At 41.6% G+C, this 21658-nt stretch overlaps 1 protein-coding gene across 1 annotated transcript; it reads right to left on the bottom strand.

Annotated features, from left to right (window-relative positions):
- Positions 1-6716: 6716 nt before the first annotated feature.
- On the bottom strand, positions 6717-19657 carry ZP2 (zona pellucida glycoprotein 2). Its single transcript, XM_007957348.1, has 17 exons — positions 19584-19657; positions 19406-19494; positions 18576-18659; positions 18095-18189; positions 16203-16361; positions 14873-15031; positions 13793-13889; positions 13518-13699; positions 12693-12816; positions 10999-11186; positions 10827-10915; positions 10583-10707; positions 10261-10450; positions 8655-8790; positions 8479-8575; positions 7727-7810; positions 6717-6856 (listed from the first exon to the last, which is right to left on the bottom strand). Exons 1-17 carry the CDS (start codon positions 19655-19657, stop codon positions 6717-6719), a joined length of 2112 nt encoding a protein of 703 aa, XP_007955539.1.
- Positions 19658-21658: the final 2001 nt, after the last annotated feature.

Below are 21658 nucleotides of genomic sequence, written 5' to 3'. Positions count from 1 at the left end.
TACGTTGATTATCTCAGACAAATCACATTGCATTTCCTAGGGGCATGTCCAGCTTCTGAGCACGTTGTTGTTGTTGTTATGTGCTGTGGAGTTGGACCCGACTTAGGTTTCTGAGGAGGTATCACTACGGAAGTAGATTGTCCAGCCTTCCTTCTGAGGAGTGCTCTGCTATGCCTGCACAAGTCACAGTTCTCTTAGCAAGGAAGAAGGGAAAAGAGGAAAGAAGACTCCTTTTTGAAAAGTAGCTGATACTGTCTATCCAGTGAACTCCTGAGGGTTTTAGTTTATTCACAGCGTAAAAATCTTCAGGTGCTGTGTGATCAAAGGTCAGGGCCTAGAAGAGTTGAGCCAGATCTAAAGCCCTCAGAAACAGAGCACTGATGTATGGTGGTCAAGCATTAGGCTGCCAACTGAAAGTTTGGCAGTTTTGATCCACCATCCACTCTGTGAAAGATGTGGCAGTCTGCTTCCATAAATGTTTACAGCCATGGAAGCCCCATGGGGCAGTTCTACTCTGTCCTGTAGAGTCACTGTGAGCCAGAATCTACTTGACTGCAATGGATTAGAGCCTCAGGAGGAGCTCTAGTCGTACAATGGTTAAACTCTTGGCTGCTAACTGAAAGGCTGGTGATTTGAACCCACCAGCACCAACAGGGAAGAAAGATTTGGCAATCTGCCACCATAAAGATTACAACCTAGAAAATCCTATGGGATAGTTCTGCATAGAATCTAGAAGTTGGGATCTACTCCATGTTACAAGACAAGAGAGTCTCAAGCAAGGGACTCTATCTTTAAGAGAAGGACAGTTACTGATGTGACAAATAGCCCAACCTATGCACACGAGGAAAGCATCTCTGGTGGTACAATGGTTAGGTGCTTGGCAGCTAACTGAAGGTTGGTGGTCTGAACTCACCCCGTGGCTCTGCAGGAGAGAGACTTCTTCTCCCTTAAAGATTTGTTGCTGTAAAGATTACAGCATAGAAAACCCCACAGGGTGGTTCTGCTCTGTCACATGGGGTCTCTATGAGTCAGAATCAACTGTACAACGCCTAACGTGCACACTACGGTGGCACTGGGTGGTCAGTTAACACTCTTAGCTGTTAACAGAAAGGTTAGAAGTGTGAGGACACCCAGAGGCACCTCAGAAGAGAGGCCTCTTCTATTTCCAAAAACTCAACCACTGAAAACCCTATGGAGCACAATTCTACTCTGACACACGTGGGGTCGCCATGAGTTGGAATCAACTTGACAGCAACTGGTTTCAGGTATACACTGCAGTCTACCAACTTTTCAAATGGAAACTTCTATTACCATGGATATGACAGATGAAACAGCAAGCACCTTGTGTCTGGCACTACCATGCTTTGCCTTCCATTGACTACCTGGTAGCATAGTGCCTAAGGCATTTAACTGCTAACCAGAAGGCTGGTGGTTCGAACCCACTTCTTGGAAGGAAGACTGGGCAATCTACTTCTGTAGAGATACAGCACTGGAAACTGAAGGAGGGATTTCTATGAGTTGAATCGACTCAATGGCAGTGAGTTTGGTATGGTTTTGGACTCCTTTCCTTGCCCCATTGTGGCAGCTTGCCACTCCAAGAGCTACATTTCTTCAAGCCTGTAGATTGTATGTCCATGAAAGCAATGTAGCTTCATTTCTGCCTTATGAATACAATAATAGCTAGCAGAGGAAGTAATTTACACCTTGGTACTTTGGTGGAATACTACTTAAACTCCCTGTCTCAGGATGGGATTTGAATTCTCAGCAATTCCTAGTCTTTTATTCAACCAGGATGTACCATCGGTTTGGTGATGAAGCTGCCTGAAGCTTGAATCTACCAAGTTCTTGAAAGTATAAACCATTCCTCCTGTTCTTCGATCCTACGTAGGAGCCACAATGTATATAACAGTTGTTAACAAAGTTTACCAGCCTTTGTCTAACACAGTGATTCTTACCCAGGGGTCCATGTTGAAATCATCTGAGAAAATTTAACCCCATTCCTTAAAGATTTTAGTAGTTGGGGGCATGTATATTTTATAAAATATGTGCCTGATTAAGAATCCCTGGTCTAGCACTTAACTTTATTCAACGTACAATTACTGTTTATAATATTCTTCATAATATCTTCCCTCAGGTTTTAGCTTCTTGTTGCCTTGGCATTTGTTGTTAGGTGCTGCCGAGTCAGCTCTGGCCCATAGCGACCCTGTGTACAATAGAATGAAATGCTGCCCTGCCCTGTGCCACCCCCACACTCCTTGCCATGACTGAGCCCATCATTGCAGCCACTGTGTCAATCCATCTTGTTGAGGGTCTTCCTTTCTTTCTCTGACCCTCTACTTTACCAAGCATGATATCCTTCTCCAGAGAATGATCCCTCTGACGACATGACCAAAGTAGGTGAGATGAAGCCTGGCCATTCTAGCTTCTAAAGAGCATTCCAGCTGCACTTCTTCCAGGACAGATTTGTTCATTCTTCTGGCAGTGCACAGTATTTTCAGTATTCTTTGCCAACACCATAATTCAAAGGCATCAACTCTTCTTTGGTCTTCCTAATTCATTGTCCAGCTTTCACATGCATATGAGGCGATTGAAAATATCATGACTCGGACTAGTGCAGCTTAGTCCTCACAGTGACATCTTTCTTCCTCAACATTTTAAAGAGGTCTTTCGTAGCAGATTTGCCCAGTGCAATATGACATCTGATTTCTTGACTGCTGCTTCCATGGGTATTAACTGTGGATCCAAGTGAAATGAAATCCTTGACAACTTAAATCTTTTCTCCATTTATTGTGATGTTGCTTATTGGTCCAGTTGTGAGGATTTCTGTTTTATGTTGAGGTATAATCCATACTGAAGATTTCAGTCTTTGATCATCAGTAACTGCTTCACTTTCAGCAAGCAAGGCCATGTCATCTATGTATCACAGGTTGTTAATGAGTCCTCCTCTAATCCTGATGTGATCATAGAGTCCAGCTTCTCAGATAATTTGCTCAGCATATAGATTGGATAAGTATGGTGAAAGGATACAACCTTGACACACACCTGTCTTGATTTTAGACCACGCAGTATCCCTTTGGTGTTTAGATAGCTACAAAACTGACTGGGTAATGTATATACCAGTACATTATCTCAGTGAAGCCTCAGATGCTTCCAAAATAGGTTCTAATCCCATTTTTCAGATGTGGAAACAGGCTCAGAGATTGTTCCATCTGTCCAAGATCACACAGCTAAGAAGTAGAAGTAGATCCATAACCCAAACTAGCTATAGTTCGAGAGCCCTAAGCCTTCACAAAAGTGCCCAAAGCAGCAAAATGGACAAGGAAGTACATTAGAAGGGGTTTCCAGGGCACACAAATCCATTCATAGTTCCTCCAGCCTTCTCTGACAGAACTGCCCAACAGAGTGCTAGACTCCCAAAGCCCTCTACCTCCTGGCCCCTGAATTGGGTTAACTGTCACTGCTTAATTAGATTGCAAATGCTAGTTTGAATAAGGAGCAACTTCTTAGGATTTGAGTTGCCTTCCCCCACAGTTCCTCTTTGCTAATTAGGCTGCCTCCCCCACATACAGTAGGGTGTCTACCTTTAGAAGTTGAGAACACAGTTTAAATCAATTGCTCATTGTACTTCCTCCAGGCTACCATGGCAACAAGTGTTCATCCCAGCAACTGTTCCGCAGCCAATTTGGCTTTCTTCCCTCAAAGCTCCACCCCTGCCTTTGAGGCACACATATCAGAGCCAAGTTCCACTATAGTTCAGCCTTGAGGCTTCGCTCACCTGGTGCCTCACTCATGACTACCTTCCAACTTGAGAGTTAGTGCTACAACTAAGGTACCGTGACATCTGGAACAAGTTACTCTAAGGGTTCAAGTTGCCCATCTAAGATGAGCATTTCTAGTAAGATGTTTTTCAAAGCATGGGTAATAACTCCTTGGTGGGTATATTAGTTCTCTGTTGCTGCTTTAACAAATTACAAGTTTAAATTAGTAGTTTAAAATGCAGATTATCTGGGAAGGGAAAGTCAGAATTTTCCCCCTTATTTTCCCTTAGTAGATGAGGTTGCTACTGTAACACATTAGTCTGAGATTAAAAACTTCAGATCAGATTGCATTTTGCTTTACGCTATAGTTCATGTGGAGTCCCTTTATGGCACAAATGGGTTAACCAGCTTGCTTGCCAATCAAAAGGTTTGCGTCCACCTTAGAAGACCTGGTGATCTGCTTCCAAAAAAGTCATCACTGAAAACCCTGGGGAACACAGTTCTGTCCTAACACATGTGGGATCACTGAGTTGGAGCTGACTCACTAGTAACCGGTTTGGTTTTGGTTGGTGTACTCTGTTTTTCAGCACTGCCTCCCAAGGAGAAAGGTGTAAATTTGAAATATGTTCTTATCATAGAAGTGAAATAATTTATCACAGAAAATCTATTCATAGTAATTGATCATAGAAATCTTTATATCAAAAAAACTGAAATTTCTAATAGGCAAGAGTAAAAAATAACATTAGGAATTCAGTAAGCTAGATATAAGTTTCTGAAAGATGGTAATAAATTGATTGAGATGTAATTAGAAAGGAAATGTGATCAGAATCAAAGCAATGTTTTTATGTGGACACAAAGCAGAGGGTACAGTTTAATCAAACTGTTGGAAGGACTCAGCCTAACTTCATCTTAGGAAACAAAATTGGACCTAGAAAAGTTCTTTAAAAATTATATTTCTTGTAAGATCCTAAAGCTAATAATTTGTCCCAACATTTTGAAAATTACCAAATACACACAAGTTGAAAGAGTTGTGTGAAGGGCCTGCATACTCCCAAGATTCATCAATTTACATTTTACTCTATTTGCCTTATCACTTGTCTACATCTTTCCAGCCCTCTATTCATCACTCCATCTTGAAATACACTTAGCACTTTCATGCTTGAGTTGTTTTCAGGATTTATGAAGCCATATTTTATTGCTTAAAAGTATGAGTTTAGTGGGAAGAAAATGAGCCTCTAGATGAGTCCTGACTATACTTACCTTAAAACTCTAGCTAATAGCTTTGTGTAAGAAAAAGATTTAAGTGTGGGAAGGGAAGGCTTCTGCAGCTTGAAATATGTATTTGAAAAAACAAGCAGATCTTGAACTTTTGGGCTCCCCAATTGTAAAATGCGAGGGTAGGGCTATGTTTCCTCTCGAGGCTCCAGGAAGAATCGGTTCCTTTGCCTTCTCTGTCAGCAAGACATATTGCCTGTGTTCCTTGGCTTGTGGCCCTGCATTTCTCAAATCAGACCATGCTGTCTCCCTTTTCAATAAGACCCTTGTGATTATATTGGGTCCCCCTGGCTAATCCAAGCTAAACTATTGTCATGGATGTCAATTCAGGCTCACAGGACACTATAGGACAGAGTGGACCTGCCCCATAGGGTTTCCAAGGCTGTAATTCCACCCCCCTCCCAACCCCGCCCCTGGCAGAGCAGCTGGTGGGTTCAAACTACAGATCTTTCTATTAGCAGCGGAAGCTCATAACCACCGTGCCACTAGGTCTCTTGTAAAAGGAATTAAAGTCAATGAAATGCAGATCCTGGAGCTGTGGTAGCATAGTGCCTAAGGCATTTGACTCCTAACCAGAAGGCTGGCGATTCAAACCCACCAGCCACTCCTTGGAATGAAGGATGGGCAATCTACTCCTATAGTGATGTTGTTATGTGCCGTCGAGTCAGACCTGACTCATAGCGACCCTTCCTTGGGTTTCCGAGGCAGTATCACTATGGAAGTAGATTGCCCCAGAAACCCAAGGAGGGGTCTCTATGAGTCGGTCCGACACGACGGCACATAACAACATAACCATAACATTATAACCATAACTATGACTTAATGGAACTTTGGTCGTGTAGTGCCTAAGGCATTTGACTGCTAACCAGAAGGCTGGCGGTTCAAAACTGCTTAAGGTTTCCTTGGCTATGATCTTTATGAAAGCAGATCACCAGGCCTTTCTTGGGTGGGTTTGACCATCAACCTTCAGGTTAGTAGTTGCACACAGGTAGGGGGTCAGAACAGGCTGAATGACAGAAGTTGTTAAGTGCCATCGAGTCGTTTCCGAGTCATAGCAAAACACTGCCCGATCCCGCGCCAGCCCCACAATCCCTGCTATACTTGAGCCCATCATTGCAGCCACCGTGTCAATCCATCTCGTTGAAGGCCTCCCCCTCTTGCGTTGACCCTCCACCCTAACAAGCATGACATCCTTCTCCAGGGAATGGTCCCTTCTTACAACATGACCAAAATAGGTGAGATGAAGTCTGGCCATTCTTGCTTCCAAGGAGCATTCTGGCTGCACTTCCTCCAGGACAGATCTGTTAGTTCTTTTAGCAGTCCATTCAGCATTCTTTGCCAGCACCACAACCAAAAGCATCAACTCTTCTTCGGTCTTCCTTATTCATTGTCCAGCTCTCACATGCATACGAGGCGATTGGAAATATCATGGCTTGTGTCAGGCCCACCTTAGTCCTCAAGGAGATATCCTTGCCCCTCAGCACTTGATACAGTAGTAAACAGAAGTAATTAAGCTGTAAGCTACCTTATTTGTGTCTACACAGACCCACGCTACCTAGAGGATTGTGGATGGTTAATACATTCACTCTGAAAAGAACTAGGGAGAAAAAATTCTTAAATTCCATCTAACCTTAATGCAAAAATACAAGAGGTTTACTTCAACAATTTTATTGGAAAATCCGGTTAGGGACTCATGGTTCTTTTCTTGTGTAGATAAGTAACAAGGCTTAGAGTTGCCACAACACCTGCTAAGGCAGCCATGACAACCATTGATTTAAAACTGATGTCTTCAGTGGTCCTGTGTCCTTTAGAGTCCCCAAGATCTGGAGAGGAAGCAGATATTGGGGTCTTAAAATCATGTTTGAGTTGTAAGCATAAGTTGAAACTTTACATATTGAGGCTTTTCAGAGAAGGAATGAAATTTGCCCTCAAAGAACTCAAAGCTTCAAATAGAATTCCTCTTTGTCTTCTTACCTCTTCAGTCTTCCTCCTTTTACTATACTTCCACAGCTATTCTCACTTCCCATGTGTTTTTAACAATCTAGAATCAGATGGGGGTCATACCTGGAAAGGCTCTTAGACTCCAAGCCCATTGTTTAACAGCCTGGTACTAACAGATATGTCCCTTGAGGGCAAGATCCCTCATATTAGTCAAGAATTTAAGACAGCTTTATTTTAGACCTAGATTTTGAAATTAAAACTATTTGGTACAAAGATTTAATTATGGGAATGTAATCTATAAACTTGAAATTTGGCAAGAATTAAAAATGCAATGCATGTGCCTCCTCACTTTCTTCCATATAGACAAGGATTTTAAGAGGATTCCATTATGGCATTAATAAGACTGAAAATAAACCTAGATGTACATGAATGTGGACCAGGACTAAGGCTAAGCTGAGTAAACCTTCTATGCTGTTAATGGGGAGGTAGGTCTTTTCATGTAGATGTAAGTAAAATGGCTAAGATGAATTAAAAGGCCAGTTAGAGAATTTAGCAGAATAGGATTCCACTTGTGTACCCTTTTAGAAATCCTCCTATAGCACAGAAGACTTACAGAAGCTGCCTCTGGAAAGAGACTTATTCTTCTGTTTAGGTTTACCATGAGGATGTATTATTGATGCACACGTGTTCAACTCCTGGCATAAAAGGCCAAGAACTTGAGTTTAGGTGTATCCCAGGCTTCAAATCCATACCTCTGAGTGAAGGGCTGTCTGATAACAAGAGGATGGGTCCCGGGAGGCTTACGGTTGCTTTCTCTTCTTCGGTGGCCCCTGTGTCTGGAAAAATAGAGTTTGTGTCTGACCTATGGAAGGTATGTCAGTGGAATATTAAGAGTAGATGTTCCTGTGGAGTATGCTGTTCCTCCATTTCACTCATCTTTGCAGGCAAGACTGTATCTTACTAGAAGAATGAGATGAATTCTCAAAGGAGCACCAAACAAGGTTAAGGCCTGAGTCCCTCTAGACTCAGAATGGTAACTTCTTAATGCCAAGTCTGTAGAACATCAGGTTATGTAGCCCATGGGTAGGAAACAAACTTGCCCATAGGTCTGGTAAAGAACTGGCTCATTTCAGACTCTCATAGCTTAGTCTGCCTTACCCATATGAGGTCTCTTTGACTCTTGGGACTAGGTGAGTGACAAAACAATAGATGCCATCTAGTTGATTATTCTAATTCATGGCAACCCCATGTGTTGTGCCCAGAGAACTGTGCCCCAGAGGGTTTTCAAGGCTATGATCTTTTGGAAACAGACCTCCAGGCTTTTTGTTCTGAGATGTGAGTTTCAAGCCACCAAACCTTTTAATTAGTAGTCAAGCACTTTACTGTTTGTGCCACTCAGGGATTCCTATGTGAGGAATACTCATTGTAAAAATTTTGGTTTCTGAAAAAATAAAGTTTGTTTTGAATTCATTAAGACTCATATTAACAAGGAATTTAAATTTACCTCTCCTCCTCCTCAATGGTCTAGGGCAAGTCACAGAACACAGAGGGGAATCAGGAGAGAGACTGTTGCAGATTAAGGCACTGCAGTGGAAGTACACCTGGAGATGGCAGAAGAAAGTTAAGTGGAATTCATGTACTCACATTCAGCCCATCCTAGGTGATTTGTTAGTCACTTACCAGGCTAGACAATGCTTGAGTTCTTGAGACAAAGGCAAAGGTCTTCACATCAAACCTCTGATAGTGATCAGGATGGGTCACAGAGGAACCCACTTGATGGAAGGTGGTTTGGTAGTTATCCAGGTTGTATTCACAGCTAGGAGACACGCCAACAAGGAACATTAGCCACATTCACCCCAGAGTCTTATATCTGCCCCAAATTTAGTCATGAGTAACATTTTTAAACTATTGCCACATCTACTTTCTATTTGTACCTGTTTTACTTTGTTTTTCTGCATTATTCTATGCAAAAGTACCCATGAAGTTATGTTTTAACTTAAATTAAAAATAATTATTTTTCTCTTCTATTGAATCAAAACTGTTCAAGAGATAGGCATATACTTCTCCAAGAGATCAATCATGGGAGAATAGAAGGGCTGTATATGCACAGGGAGACAGCTCAGGGGGCAGGAGTGCACGGGAGGGAAGGACACAGGGAAGAGGTGACTATGGGGAGGAAGTGGGAGAGGAGCTGTTGCATTGTTGGATATTGTAGTCAATGTCATGAGACAAAGTGTTATGGGAGCTGCTGTATGGAAAGTGAATTTGCTCTGTGAACTTTCACCCAAGTCACAGTTTAAAAAAACTTATATTTACCAACTAAACTCAAGAACTACAAGTTGTATATGTATTACCTCAAAAGACACTGGCTTAATTCTACTAACATGAGTGTCTATTACAACCTAGGCATTACTTTGGGTGATTAGTTTTTCAGTGACTAAAAAAAAAAAAAAGAATACTCCTGCCATTGTATATCTTACATACTAGCAGATGGTGGTAAATGATAAAGTAATATGTTAGATGGTAAATACTAAGACTAGAGTAAAAGGAGGAAGGGGTTGTAATCTTAATGAGGGACACATGAGCAAGTCTTTAATAAGGTGAAGATTTAAGGTGTGGGAATGCAATGGTTAAACATGGTTCTAGGACAGCAGGGAACCTGGAGGTTAAGGGCTTAGCAATCGACTACAGCAACTTCAACAATGAAACCTCATCCAGGTACAGACCCCTGGATGGGACACTGTAGGCAGAGCCAAGAGGACTAACACTTATGTACAAGTTCATGTACAGTTACAACTTCAGAGTATATAATGCTCGGTTTGGTGTCAGATTGGCAATCAAATCCCAGCTCCACCACTTACTAAATACTACTTTGGGCTAGTTAGACTACTTATTTAAGTGACAAGCTTGGGTTTCTTCATGAAGTGCAATGGTCAGTACCTCTAATAGGGTTCTGAGGCTTGAATAATGCCTGGAAAGTACACATCACAGTGCCTGGCTATGTGGTGGTAGGTGTTCAGTAAGGATCAGGACTAGAGAGCCATTGTCTCTCGAGGGCCAGATTTCCTTGGGGGAGGATTGCCTTCCTTAAGAGTCAGGGACAGTATGCAATAGGAAAGCATGAGTCACCCAATCAGATCAAAGACTGGCTATTAAGATGCAAAGAGTAAATCAAAGGCTTTATGAACTAGAACTCCTCTGCAGCCCAGAAGGATTTCTTCTATTCTCTTCACTGGCACATTTTGATGGATTAGGTAAGTGATCTTGGGGTGTGGAGAGGACATACCCATCCATAATAATATTCCACTGGGGGAGAGAGGCTGCGTCCATGGTGGCTGTTGCCCAACAGTCATCTATGACCAGCTTGATATTGGGGTCAGTCCTGTTTAGGACTTTCACTTCCATGTAAATTGGTTGGCGGAGGTACCTAACCAAAGGGTACTCATGGTCACCATAAGGTTGTTGGTAAGAGTTATCTGGAAAGGAATGGAGACCTCTTTAGTGTTTAATAGCAGCCCCAATATTGTTATTATTTCAACACCAGAAAGTTCATTTTAGAGAAAAAGTTCCCTGAATGTAAGCAAAGTTCTTTGGTGACCATGTCTCACCTGGGTAGGTTTGCAGGATGAAAGCAAGTGAACCTGGCTTCACTGGAGCTAGTGGAGGAGGAAGATTTCCAACATTGATGTTTATTAGCACATCACTGCTGCTATAATAGCACTTCACTGTCATTCTGTAAGGGGTAGTATGGTAGGTGGGGTGGTGAGGATGGTACAGAGAATTTTAGGTTAGAAAATTACTTAGATTTAAACTGGAGCTTAAGTCAAGCAGCAATTTTGTTGCATATCCTACCTGAATTCACTCTCTCTGGAAATTTTGCTAGGAAGATCTGCCCAGAGAGCATGTATTTCATTTTCATAGATGACTTTGTCTTCTTTAAACTTAAAGACGTTAGAGAAAGTTGGTTATCAACCAGTTATTTCCAATAATAGGTCCTAACCTCTTGGTACCTGCCGGTACTAACCTCATGTCTTGTTCCACATCCATTCAGGGGTATGTGAAACCGTACCAGCCCCTGAGACTGAGCCTTGAAGACAGGCAGGCAAGATGAGTCTCCCACTCTGAGGGTATCCAAGTCAAGAGCTGGTCTAGTTTGGTGGCTGTGGATCTCCAACTCCATGAAGCCGTCTTGTGTACACAGCTCATCTGTAACTACATAGTAGTGAGGGTTTAAAAAAAGTAACTACTATGTGATATCATCTACTGACCTTAGAGTATATGATGAGATGAAAATTATTTTCAGCAAGAAGCACCAGATTGTCTTAAGTCTTTAAGAAAATACTTTGAGAAGCAGCTTGAGTTAGAAGAGACATTAGGAACCCAATCAACAGTAATTTTCTCTATCAGAAAACAGGTTCTTCTTCATCCCAAGGAAGGACAAGGAGATGGAAAAAAAGGTGTCCTATGAGCTAAAGAAAGGAGCTCTGGTGGCACAGTGCCTAGGGCATTTGACTGCTAACCAGAAGCTTGGCAGTTCAAATCCACCAGCCACTTGCGGAAGAAGACTGAGCAATCTACTTCCATAAAGATTTACTGCCTTGGAAACCCAGTGGGGGTTGCTATAAGTCAGAATCAGCTTGATGGCAGTGAGTTTTTGTTTTTATGAGGTAAAGACAGGTGAGAAAACCAGATGCTGGACTAAAAAGATTCAAGAATGAGAATATTCATGGTTTAAAGTTCAGTGCCTTTTTGTCACTATGCCACTTCTTTCAAGACTCAAATCTTAAGTGGTTTGGGGGAAGGGGAAGTAAAACAGGAACTAATGGTTTCCATTTGGTTTCACCCAATAGAGTCAACAGTAAGCACAGGTGCAGAGGCAGTGTCAAACAAGAGGAAGCACCCATTGGAAGAACCTGTAGGAATTCAGGGAATATCTTTTAACAGTCTTAATTATGAGAGAGTTCTGGTGGTGTAGTAATTAAGGCATTTGGCTGCTAACCAAAAGGTTGATGGTTTGAAACCATCAGTGGCTCCGCAAAAGATGAGGCAATATGCTTCAAGATATACAGTCTTGGAAACCCAATGCGGGTTTCTATGAGTTGGGATCGTCTCAATGGCAGTGAGTTTTTTGGTTTTTGAGTCCTAATTAGAGGTTTGAGACATTCTTACCTATAGACTGTGGATTTAAACCCTTAACCCCATTTATATCCAGTGTACTTAAATATGTAACAATTATGAGACCTACCTGCATATTTTAGGAATGTTGTCCTATATAGTTGTGACCCCTGGATGACATAAACAGTGGAATGACTACTACTAACAAAGACTGTTCATTCAAACCCACTGGGAGGCATCTGAGAAGAAAGGCCAAAAGTTGTTGAAGCCTTGAAAACTGTGTGGAGCAGAGCTCTACCCTGCACTCATGGGGTCGCCATGAGTTGGTATCAGCTAGATAGCAACTGGTTTGGCTCTTGGATATCCTAACATATGGCTCTCGGAAGGAAGATCGGGCAACCTACTTCCGTAGAGATACCACCTCGGAAACCCAAGGAGAGGTTTCTGTCATAACAGTGAGTCTGGTGTTTGATTTTAATTTGAAACTAAACATTACATCAGAATCTAAACTAGTATATATGTTTTCCCACACACCCAACACCGCTAAGGGAGGAAAAAAAAAAAAAGATGTAGAAAACCATAAAAAAACAGAACTGTCTTTACCTATAGAAACTGGTGATTCACAGGGACATTCAGGATGAATTACCATGGAGACAGTCTCCTGATTAAAGCGAAAAGTCAGCTTGAGCGAGATATAGAACTGAAAGGATAGACATGTTGTAGACATCTGAAATGAGAAATGAGTACCCATCAACAGTCACAGCCTGTCTGGAGCCCAGTAGAATCACAGGGAGGCAGGCAGGAAGTATGATGAATACCTCCAGGGTACACTCCAGACATGTCTTGTTTCCCTTAAGCCAGAACTACAGAGACCTTATCACTTCCCCAGATCAGGATGTTTTCCCCAGGCAGGAAATTGATTGCTTTCAACTCCCACCGTAGAGTACCCAGCACTACATTCTCTTTGTACTGGACTAAAGTATAACTTAATTTATCAACAGACCAAATTCCTAAGAGGCTGGAATATTCTGCCAAGCTATTTCAGAGCAATGTTACTAGTATTGCAAAACACATACCCCTGACAACTGTCGTCAGTCAAGACAGCCTCCCTGAGGACTACAGTTTGTACTACTATTCTTTTCAATACAGCTCAGTAACAAAGGGTCATTATTAGAAGCTGGACAAGAAGTTTTTAGTCTATGAACTGAGTAAAACTGAACAATTTCCACTGCAGAGGTTAAAGAGGCTTGGTGTTTGAAAGTAACTTCAGTTACTTGGAAATTCATTTCTGTAAAATAATCAAATGGGGCCTTCCTACGTGCTTCTACTAACCTGGCAGTGTTATGAGCAACTCAACTATGCTAGGATTACCCAACACACTCTCAAATCAGATTTCTTCAGAATTGAGTAGTTGATAATGGAACATACTTTTGTTTTGAAGAAGCTTTTACTGAAATGCAGTCTCAAGCCATTTGTTGTTTCTACATCAATCCCATTGTCATGCAACTGGCTCGCTTCAATGTCCCCATTTTCAGTGCTCACAGCTTTTAACTTCCCAGGAAATTCTGGTATGGTGAGAGTCATGTGTGTGGCATTACATGTCACATGATCTGGAAGGAATGACAGACAATGCCCATTATCAGCCTTCAAGCCCCCAGAACAACAACTTGCACAACTGAGGTTGCAGCTTGCTGGGGCCTTACCTGTCACGCAAATCATTCGTGTCCGAAATATCATTATTTGCCCCGGAGAATCATATATAAGCATCAGAGGTACCATATAGAGATGACTGTTATCTTGCTGGGGAGACAGGAAGACAGTAAGACTTGGTTTATTTGAATCTCTAACCAGTGCTATCGCAAAACGCACTGCCATTGAGTCGGATCTGACTCATAGCAACCTCTCCTTGGGTTTCCAAAGCGGTATCACTATGGAAGTAGATTGTCCAACCTTCCTTCCGAGGAGTGGCTGGTGGGTTTGAACCGCACAAGTAGAATTTAGGCATTTTGTCCAATGATTGTTGGAGGTGCTAGTTTTATAATCTCATTCCGTAACATCTGGAAAAACTAATATGTCTACTGATTATGATCTATAGCTGATGCCTAAGGCATTTGACTGCTAACTAGAAGGTTGGTGGTTCAAACCCACCAGCCACTCCGCGGAAGGAAGACTGAGTAACTTACTTCCATAAAGATTTACCACCTTGGAACCCCAAAGAGGGTCACTGGAAGTCAGAATCAACTCGATGGCAGTAAGTTTGGTTTGGTTATGAACAAAACTTGTCTTATTTCATGTCTATTATGGTATCAGTGGTCAGAAAGAATGTTTACAAAACTGAAACAGGACTTTGTTAAAATTGTTGCTATTCAAGCATTTACTATGCGCCAGGCCCTGTTTTAAGTACTTCATAACCCATTAATTCATCTAGTGTAATTATCTTGACAGTTAGTCTAGAAAGCACCAATACATATTATAAAACACAAGATGTAGAACAGTCACTGATAACGTCCATGAATAAGGTCTTTTATCTGTGTTAAGACTTTTCTTCTTACATCATACAGTAGATTTAGGTCTATGGGAAAGGGAAAGAACAGATTGAAGTAGAGACATGACTGTTCTGCTGGCCATTGTATCTTTAGTGCAGTGCTTTGCACATAGAAGACATTTCAGTATTTGTTGAATGAATTGTATTATCAGTGAATTTGAAGGCATTGTTGAGACCATGGTTGGACTTTAGAATACCAAGTCTGTGCCTTGGTGGTGATAAAGATTTTCATACCTACCTTATAGTGAGTCACTCCAGTAGCATTGAATGACACTTGGAGCATCAGCTTGCCACTGTCAATCAGGGCAGTGTATCCTTGTTTCATGGCTTCCCCAAGGGTCAGATTTCGGCCTGGACCCTCACCGATGTTAAGGATCCATCCCAGCAGAAGAGTTCTCTGAAGTCAAAAGCTTCATTTAGAAAACTGATGTTCAACTTCACCCCAGAGCTATTAAATTTGAGCTCATGCATTCCAATATTTTAACAGGATTAGAGTTAACAGCACCCTTAATGTTGAATTAAATGTTTCTATAACTTGAATTACTTTCATACCATAGTGGTTTCATCAAAGCCGGATATAAACCTTTGAAAAGAAAACTGGAAAAAAAAAAAAAAAAGAATCACGATATGAGGTTTTGATTTGGAGATTTCTCAGATCATGCCACCTGCCAGTTTGTGGAAAACAACCAGGGTAGCTTCTGTACAGTTCTTAACACCAAAAGGGCTGTTTGTAAGAAAAGCTATGAATCCCAGCAATACCCTGACACAAGTCATTTTACTTCTTTGAGCTTCTGAGATCAAAAGGCAATGGAAAGATCTAAGGTCCTTTTCACTTGTAAGTTGAGACACTGGGGTCCTTACATGTAGACCCTTTTACTGTGCCTCTAGAAATTAAGTACTATGTAAAACTATTCTGTTCCATCGATACTAAAATGAAGTATAAGTGTTACTGTGTAGTTATTGTCTATATAAGCCGTATTAGACTAAGCTCTATGAAGGTGTTAGTGGGCTATTTTGTTTAGTACCTAGTACCTGACAAAGGAGTCCTGTTGGCACAATGGCTAAGCACTCAGCTGCTAACTGAAAGGTCAGCAGTTCAAATCCACTGGTGGCTCCGCAGAACAGACCTGGTGATCTGCTCCTGTAAAGGTTGCAGCTTAGGAAACTATGAGGGTAGTTCTGTCCCACTGGGTTGCTATGAGTTGGAATCAACTTGACACTGTACAACAACAACACAGGGCTTGGCAAGTTGTAGGTATTTAAATTTGTCAAGTTCTTGATGTAACTGCAGCTACCAATTGAACATTTTGCTTAGTGCATTGTGTCTGACAGAGCATATAATTTACAGTCAATTCTTTGACCCACCCTATGAGGTAAGCATTGTCCCTACATCTAACTTGGGATCAGAAGCTCAGCATAGTTAAGCAATTAATCCAAAGTCACACAACAAGTAAGTGGTAGGTAGAGGATTGAAATCCTGACCCAATTCCTAAGCCACTCTTGCCTAGGACACTGCTACACTTTCCCCGTGGCAACCATATGAGAAGCAATCAGCCGGTTTCACTCACAGACATGAAATCCTTCATGCAGTTTGTGGATCCTATAATCCATTGGGACAGGCGCTTTTGTGGTTTCATAATTGGACAGCTGATCTGATATGTGGTGGCTCTGTGGCTTGTAGTAGCATTGTTGTCCATGAGTCTGATGGTCATCTGGTACTCATTATGCTGTGTACAGATGAGATAGTGAGAAGAGTGTAAGTGCTGGTACTTCAACAAGAAGGATTTCAGAACACTAGCTGACCTCAAAACTCATACCATTACCAGTATCACAGGTTTTAGAAGGTATTTCATCCCTATACCAGAAGACTTTATAGCTAGCCCTCACAGACATCCCAGTAAGGAGTTATATGTCAGCAGAGAACAGTTCTCTTGAGCACCAAGGATTGGAGTTTAGTTTTTATGTTCATATTACCTCTACCCTATGTCCAGATGTCAGGGTCCTGGCTGATTTGAATAACCCAAGTTCTATCAAAACACTTACTGAACACAATTGAGCAGAGCCATCTTTGATATTACTCTCTAAAGCGGGTTTCCACGCATTCTTCTATAAAGGGTTAGATAGTGATTATCTTAGGCTTTGTGGGCCACAAGTTGTTTTGTTTTTAAACTATTTTTAAAAATGTGAAAACCATTCCAAGTTTGAGGACCATAGTCTACAGATCATGGGCTGAATTTGGTCATTTGTTGTTTGCAGAACCCTGGTGGTACAGTTTAAATTCACCAGCTCCTCCATGGGAGGAAGATGTGGTGGCCTTCCATAAAGATTACAGCACTGGAAACCTATGGAGCAATTCTGTCCTACAGGCTGGCCGTGAGTTGGAATCGACTAGAAGATAATTGGTTTGGTTTTTTTTTTGTTTTTTTTTTTTGGTCTAAAGTAATATAGCTCTAATCTAAACTCCCCAGAGTTGGAAAGGGCGGTTTCAAAAGAGAGAAAGTTAATCACTGTAGCTTCACATGAAGACATGATTACCACAGAGGGCCTCAGGGACCAGATTACTTAAAGTTCACAGGCTCATTTATAGGCCAGGATCTGAGACTGTACTAAATTTAGACTGTGATACTTGCATCAGAATCAGAGAAGTGGCCTATTAAATATATTAATCCCTAAGATCTATCCCACGCCTACCAAGTCTGTATTTCCCAAGTTCCCCAGGTGATTCTTTGGATACGCTAAAGCTTGAGAACTTCTGCCTTAGACAGATCATTCTTATTGCTTGTAATCATCCTGGTAAGACAGTAATGTTATTTGGCAATAGAAAACTCTGCTGCTCAGCTGCTGCTATTTGACTTCCAACACCTGTTTGTTTGTTTTTTAAAAAAAAAAAAAAAAAAAAAAAAACAGGAGGGAAGTTCTTTATTTTCCAGAACTAAAAGAGCCTTCCATTTCATGTGGGGATTACAGATCATAATAGGTAATGGTTGAGCATTCGTTGTGTCTAGGCACTCTGCTAAGCCTTCTACCTGCATTATATAATCCTCAGCTACCTATGGAGAGAGTAGCATTATTCCCATTTTCCAGTGGGCAAAATAGAGGATTAGAACATTACACAACTTGCCTAATATTACACCTAGAAATTGCAGAACCAGAGCATAAACTCAATGCCTCTAAACTCCAGAGTTACTCAACCTCAACACTACTGACATTTTAGGCCTCAGTCTTGGGGTATAGCTGGCTACTCTGCATTATAGGATATTTGGCAGCACCTTTGACTACTACCTACTAAATGCCAGAAGTAGTCCCTTAGCTGTGATAATTTAAATTGTCTCCAGACAATGCAAGTTTCCCCCGGCCAGTAAAATTGTTTCCAGTTGAGAACTACTTTTCTTCAAAGCCTGTATCCTTAACTATTAAGATATAATACTCCCCAAATCAGTCCCCTGAAACAATTACTTACCACTTTTCTGGTACAATTTTCATATGGGGCACTCAGGGTGAGATTTTCTGGGTCCAGGATGTAAGTACAGTTCATTACTTCAAGACCAAGGGAATCTATAGAAGCTAGAACAGTTTAGACAGGTGATGGCTAATGAGGATCTGAAGTAAACTTCAGTGGCAGAGCCAACCAAGCCATTTCTAAAACAATCCAGTACCTCCATTTTTATTTTTGGCCCAACTGTAAGCTATGACACAAGCTTTGAGAGAATGCTGTGATTTGCAGCTTGGGGATTCCCACAGGACTCACACTGTCAAGGAAAGCGAAGGTCTTCTACTCTTGGCAGCATCACGCAAATCATGGAACACTATGGTATCATGGGATTTGGATGCCCATTCCTCCACAGAGTTTGTATATTTTGCTCACCTAACAAATGCTGCTCACCTAGAGCCCAGGGCTTTCTACTACGTGGGCTTAAGATGAGATAATACACATCACCTACCCACCACAGATGCATGCCATTTCTTGGCACCAAAATCTCTTGGTAATGCCATTATCATTCCATCTTCATGGCAAGAGACAGTGCCTGGAAAGCAAAGAAAGCATTTGGAGCCTCCTTGAACTAAGAAAACAATCCCTACCAAAGTGTATTGAAAGACTCCTCCCAAGAGGCATCAGGGAAGGATGCCAGTTGGGAGGGGCAAAGCTTGTCCCAAACCTTCAGAGAGCTGAAAGTCTTTAGAAACAGACAACTACAATACAATATAAGAATTGCAAGGAAGATATCAAGTGAGTGCCCCAGGCTCTATGAAGAGCTTCAAGGATGGCCCTGAATTAAGGTTAGCCAAAATGCCTATAAGAGCCTGGACAGAACCTGAGAAGGTAGGAAGACAGGGCCGTAAAGAGCTAAAGGACAGAGGTCCTCAGAGTTTTTCAATTCAAGTTCAACAGCCCTGGGTACACCCAAGGATTCATTTCTGCAGACAAAATTCTGGTCCCCTAAGCTGAGACTCTGCAACCTCTGGTTCAGCTGAAATGTTTTGAAAAACTTCTTGTTTCAAGCAGACAGCTGTGATTTTGTCACTGGGTGGGGATGGGAGATGCTTAATGTGGCTTAATGTTCTAAGTTTGAGGCAGAAAATACTTAGTATCGGTTTTTTTGAAGCACTTTCATCTAGCTGGTAGAGCATCTCAAAGACGTAGTGCTTTGACCAACGTGAGGAAGAGGGTGAGTGGAGATTGCTGACCCAGGCTTGTGTTTCCTGACTAACTAGATGCCCTAGCTTTTCCCTGTTCTTGCAGCTAGGAGCGTTTTCCTCACAAGAGGCATACCTGGGAAAGTAGAATTCTCCAACTGAGCAGCACCCACTGAGTTCTCTGTGGTTATTAGGATGAAGAAGAGAGGGAGTGACATGTAGGCTCTGGAAGGGAATAGAGAAGAGCATTAATGAGATATGAACCCAGACAGACAACGACTACCGGCCCTCCCTCCTCACACAGGATTACTCACCTCAAGCCTCCAGAGCTTGGGTGTTGCCTGGAATTTGCTCTCCACCTGCACGCCATGACAAGAGGCACCACCATACCAACGAGTTAGAGATGGGTGGACTGGCTGTTGGCTTTTATAGCAGAAAGGATGGGTGGAGGCCCAACCTTTCCCAATTGGGTGCACCTGCATCTTCTCCAGCCCTCCCAGACAAGATGGAGTTTTGGGGCTTTCTAGAAATCCTGAAAGAAGTCCTTTATTGGATACTTCCTTAACCTACCCCTTGAGTATCCACCAGCTGCTCTGAGGGCCAGGCCAAAAGCCAGAGTTCCCTGATGGACTTCAGATGTGTGGATTGATATTTTTCACCAGAATTTTGGGATAAATTAGGATTTTTTGGAAAAAAAAAATTCTTTACAATTCCAATGTAGAATGAAATCAGATAGTGGACATGACCAAGGAAAGAATGTTTTTTTGTTCGATCACTAAACCTTTCAAGTAGCTCCTAGTTTCCTGGTTAAGGAGCTCTGGTGGTGTAGTAGTTAAGGCATTTGGCTGCTAACCAAAAGGTCAGTGGTTCAAACCCACCAGGTGCTCCGTGAAAGAAAGATGAGGCAGTCTGCTTCCATAAATACTTACAGCCTTGCAAACCCAAAGGGAGTTGCCATGAGTTGGAATCTACTTGATGGCAGTGGGTTTTGAGTCTCCTGGTTATTGTGGAAGTTAGTTACTTTGGCAAAGCACATCAAGAATTATCTTTGAACAAATAAATGTGGCATTATTTCCTCCCAGTTATACAGGTTTCAGATTATTGTAGAGTCCCGTGGTGGTGTAATGATTAACCTGCTCAGCTGCTGACCCAAACATGTGTAGGTTTGAGCCTTCTCAGAGGCACCTTGCAAGGAAGGCTGACGATATATTAAAAAAAAAAAACAACTGTGGGGTACAGTTCTCCTCTGGAATCAACTCACTGGCAACTGGTTAAGCTTATTGGGAAAAAAAAAAAAAAAAAAAACTCTTGCCACTGGTGATATTTCAGTAAGTTACTTTATTTCAGTAAGTTACTTTATAGACTTTTTCTACAAACACCACACACACACACTCAAAAAACCAAACTGGAATCAAAGTTTAAATATTGTTTTGTAACATGCTTTTACTACTTTCAGTCATGAATATTTTCCATCTCAAAAACAAAGATCTTCAGTACCATTTTTAAGGTTGCATAGTATTCAATGCCTGGAAAAAATTGTAATTTGACTTTTTTTAATGATGGACTCTTAAGATTGCTTCCAATTTCTCATCATTATAAGCAATTATGAAAATTTTTATACAGTTCTCCAGGTATCTCCCAGGGTAAGTTCCTAGAAGTAAAATTTCTTGGTCAAAGAGAATAGTGATCTAAATAAGGAAGTAATAGTGTACAGCACTTGGGAGTTCACAGAAGGGGAAACTGAGTCAAAGCAACTTGCCCAAGCTCACATAACTAGTGACTGTCAGGGTCAGATCAATATAGTTTTTCAGTTTCTCTCACTACTCTTTGAGACACCTCATTGTCTGCAGCTTGTTTTCCGTAACAGGTGAATGTAATACTAAAATCTGTGCACATCGTGGGGTGATGTTTGCAATTCTTGTTTGCTGTGTTGCCTCTGTGGCATAACTCAAGGCATTATCTCCACTCCGTTACCAAAAAAAAAAAAACCAAACTCACTAACCTGGGGTCGGATCCAACTCATAGCAACCCTTCCTTGGGTTTCTGAGGCGGTATCACTACGGAACTAGATTGTCCAACCTTCCTTCTGAGGAGTAGCTGGGGGGGGTTTGAACTGCCAGCCTTCTGGTTAGTAGTCAAATGCCTTAGGCATTATGCTACCAGAGCAGGCATTTGAAATATCATTTCATTTAGACTAGTTAGTATTTCCCCAACTTCCTTGTTTGGAAGGATGACATGGGCTATCATTAAATATCACAAATTCCTGGGTCTCACCCAAAAACTTTTGAATCAGACTCTCCAGGGGGAAGGGCCTAAGTTAATATGTGTAACAAGCAATACAGATGATTCTTATAGTTAGGGAAATTTGGAAAATACCTGGAGGGAGGGA

The sequence above is a fragment of the Orycteropus afer genome, unplaced genomic scaffold (genome assembly GCF_000298275.1).
Source record: "Orycteropus afer afer isolate SDZICR_OR568_19922 unplaced genomic scaffold, OryAfe1.0 scaffold00732, whole genome shotgun sequence".
NCBI lineage: Eukaryota > Metazoa > Chordata > Mammalia > Tubulidentata > Orycteropodidae > Orycteropus > Orycteropus afer.
The sequence above is the reverse complement of the archived record's forward strand: the minus strand, read 5'-3'. Positions and strand labels throughout refer to the sequence as shown.

Bases quoted from the DNA above. Each gene is read 5' to 3' on its own strand.
- ZP2 (XM_007957348.1), bottom strand. From the start codon at position 19,657: ATGGTGGTGCCTCTTGTCATGGCGTGCAGGTGGAGAGCAAATTCCAGG. The intron at 10,916-10,998 runs GTTAGTACCGGC...AACGTCTTTAAG, and splicing joins GATGTGGAACAAGACATGAG to TTTAAAGAAGACAAAGTCAT. The intron at 6,857-7,726 runs GTATGGATTTGA...CTTCCTCTCCAG, and splicing joins AGACAGCCCTTCACTCAGAG to ATCTTGGGGACTCTAAAGGA.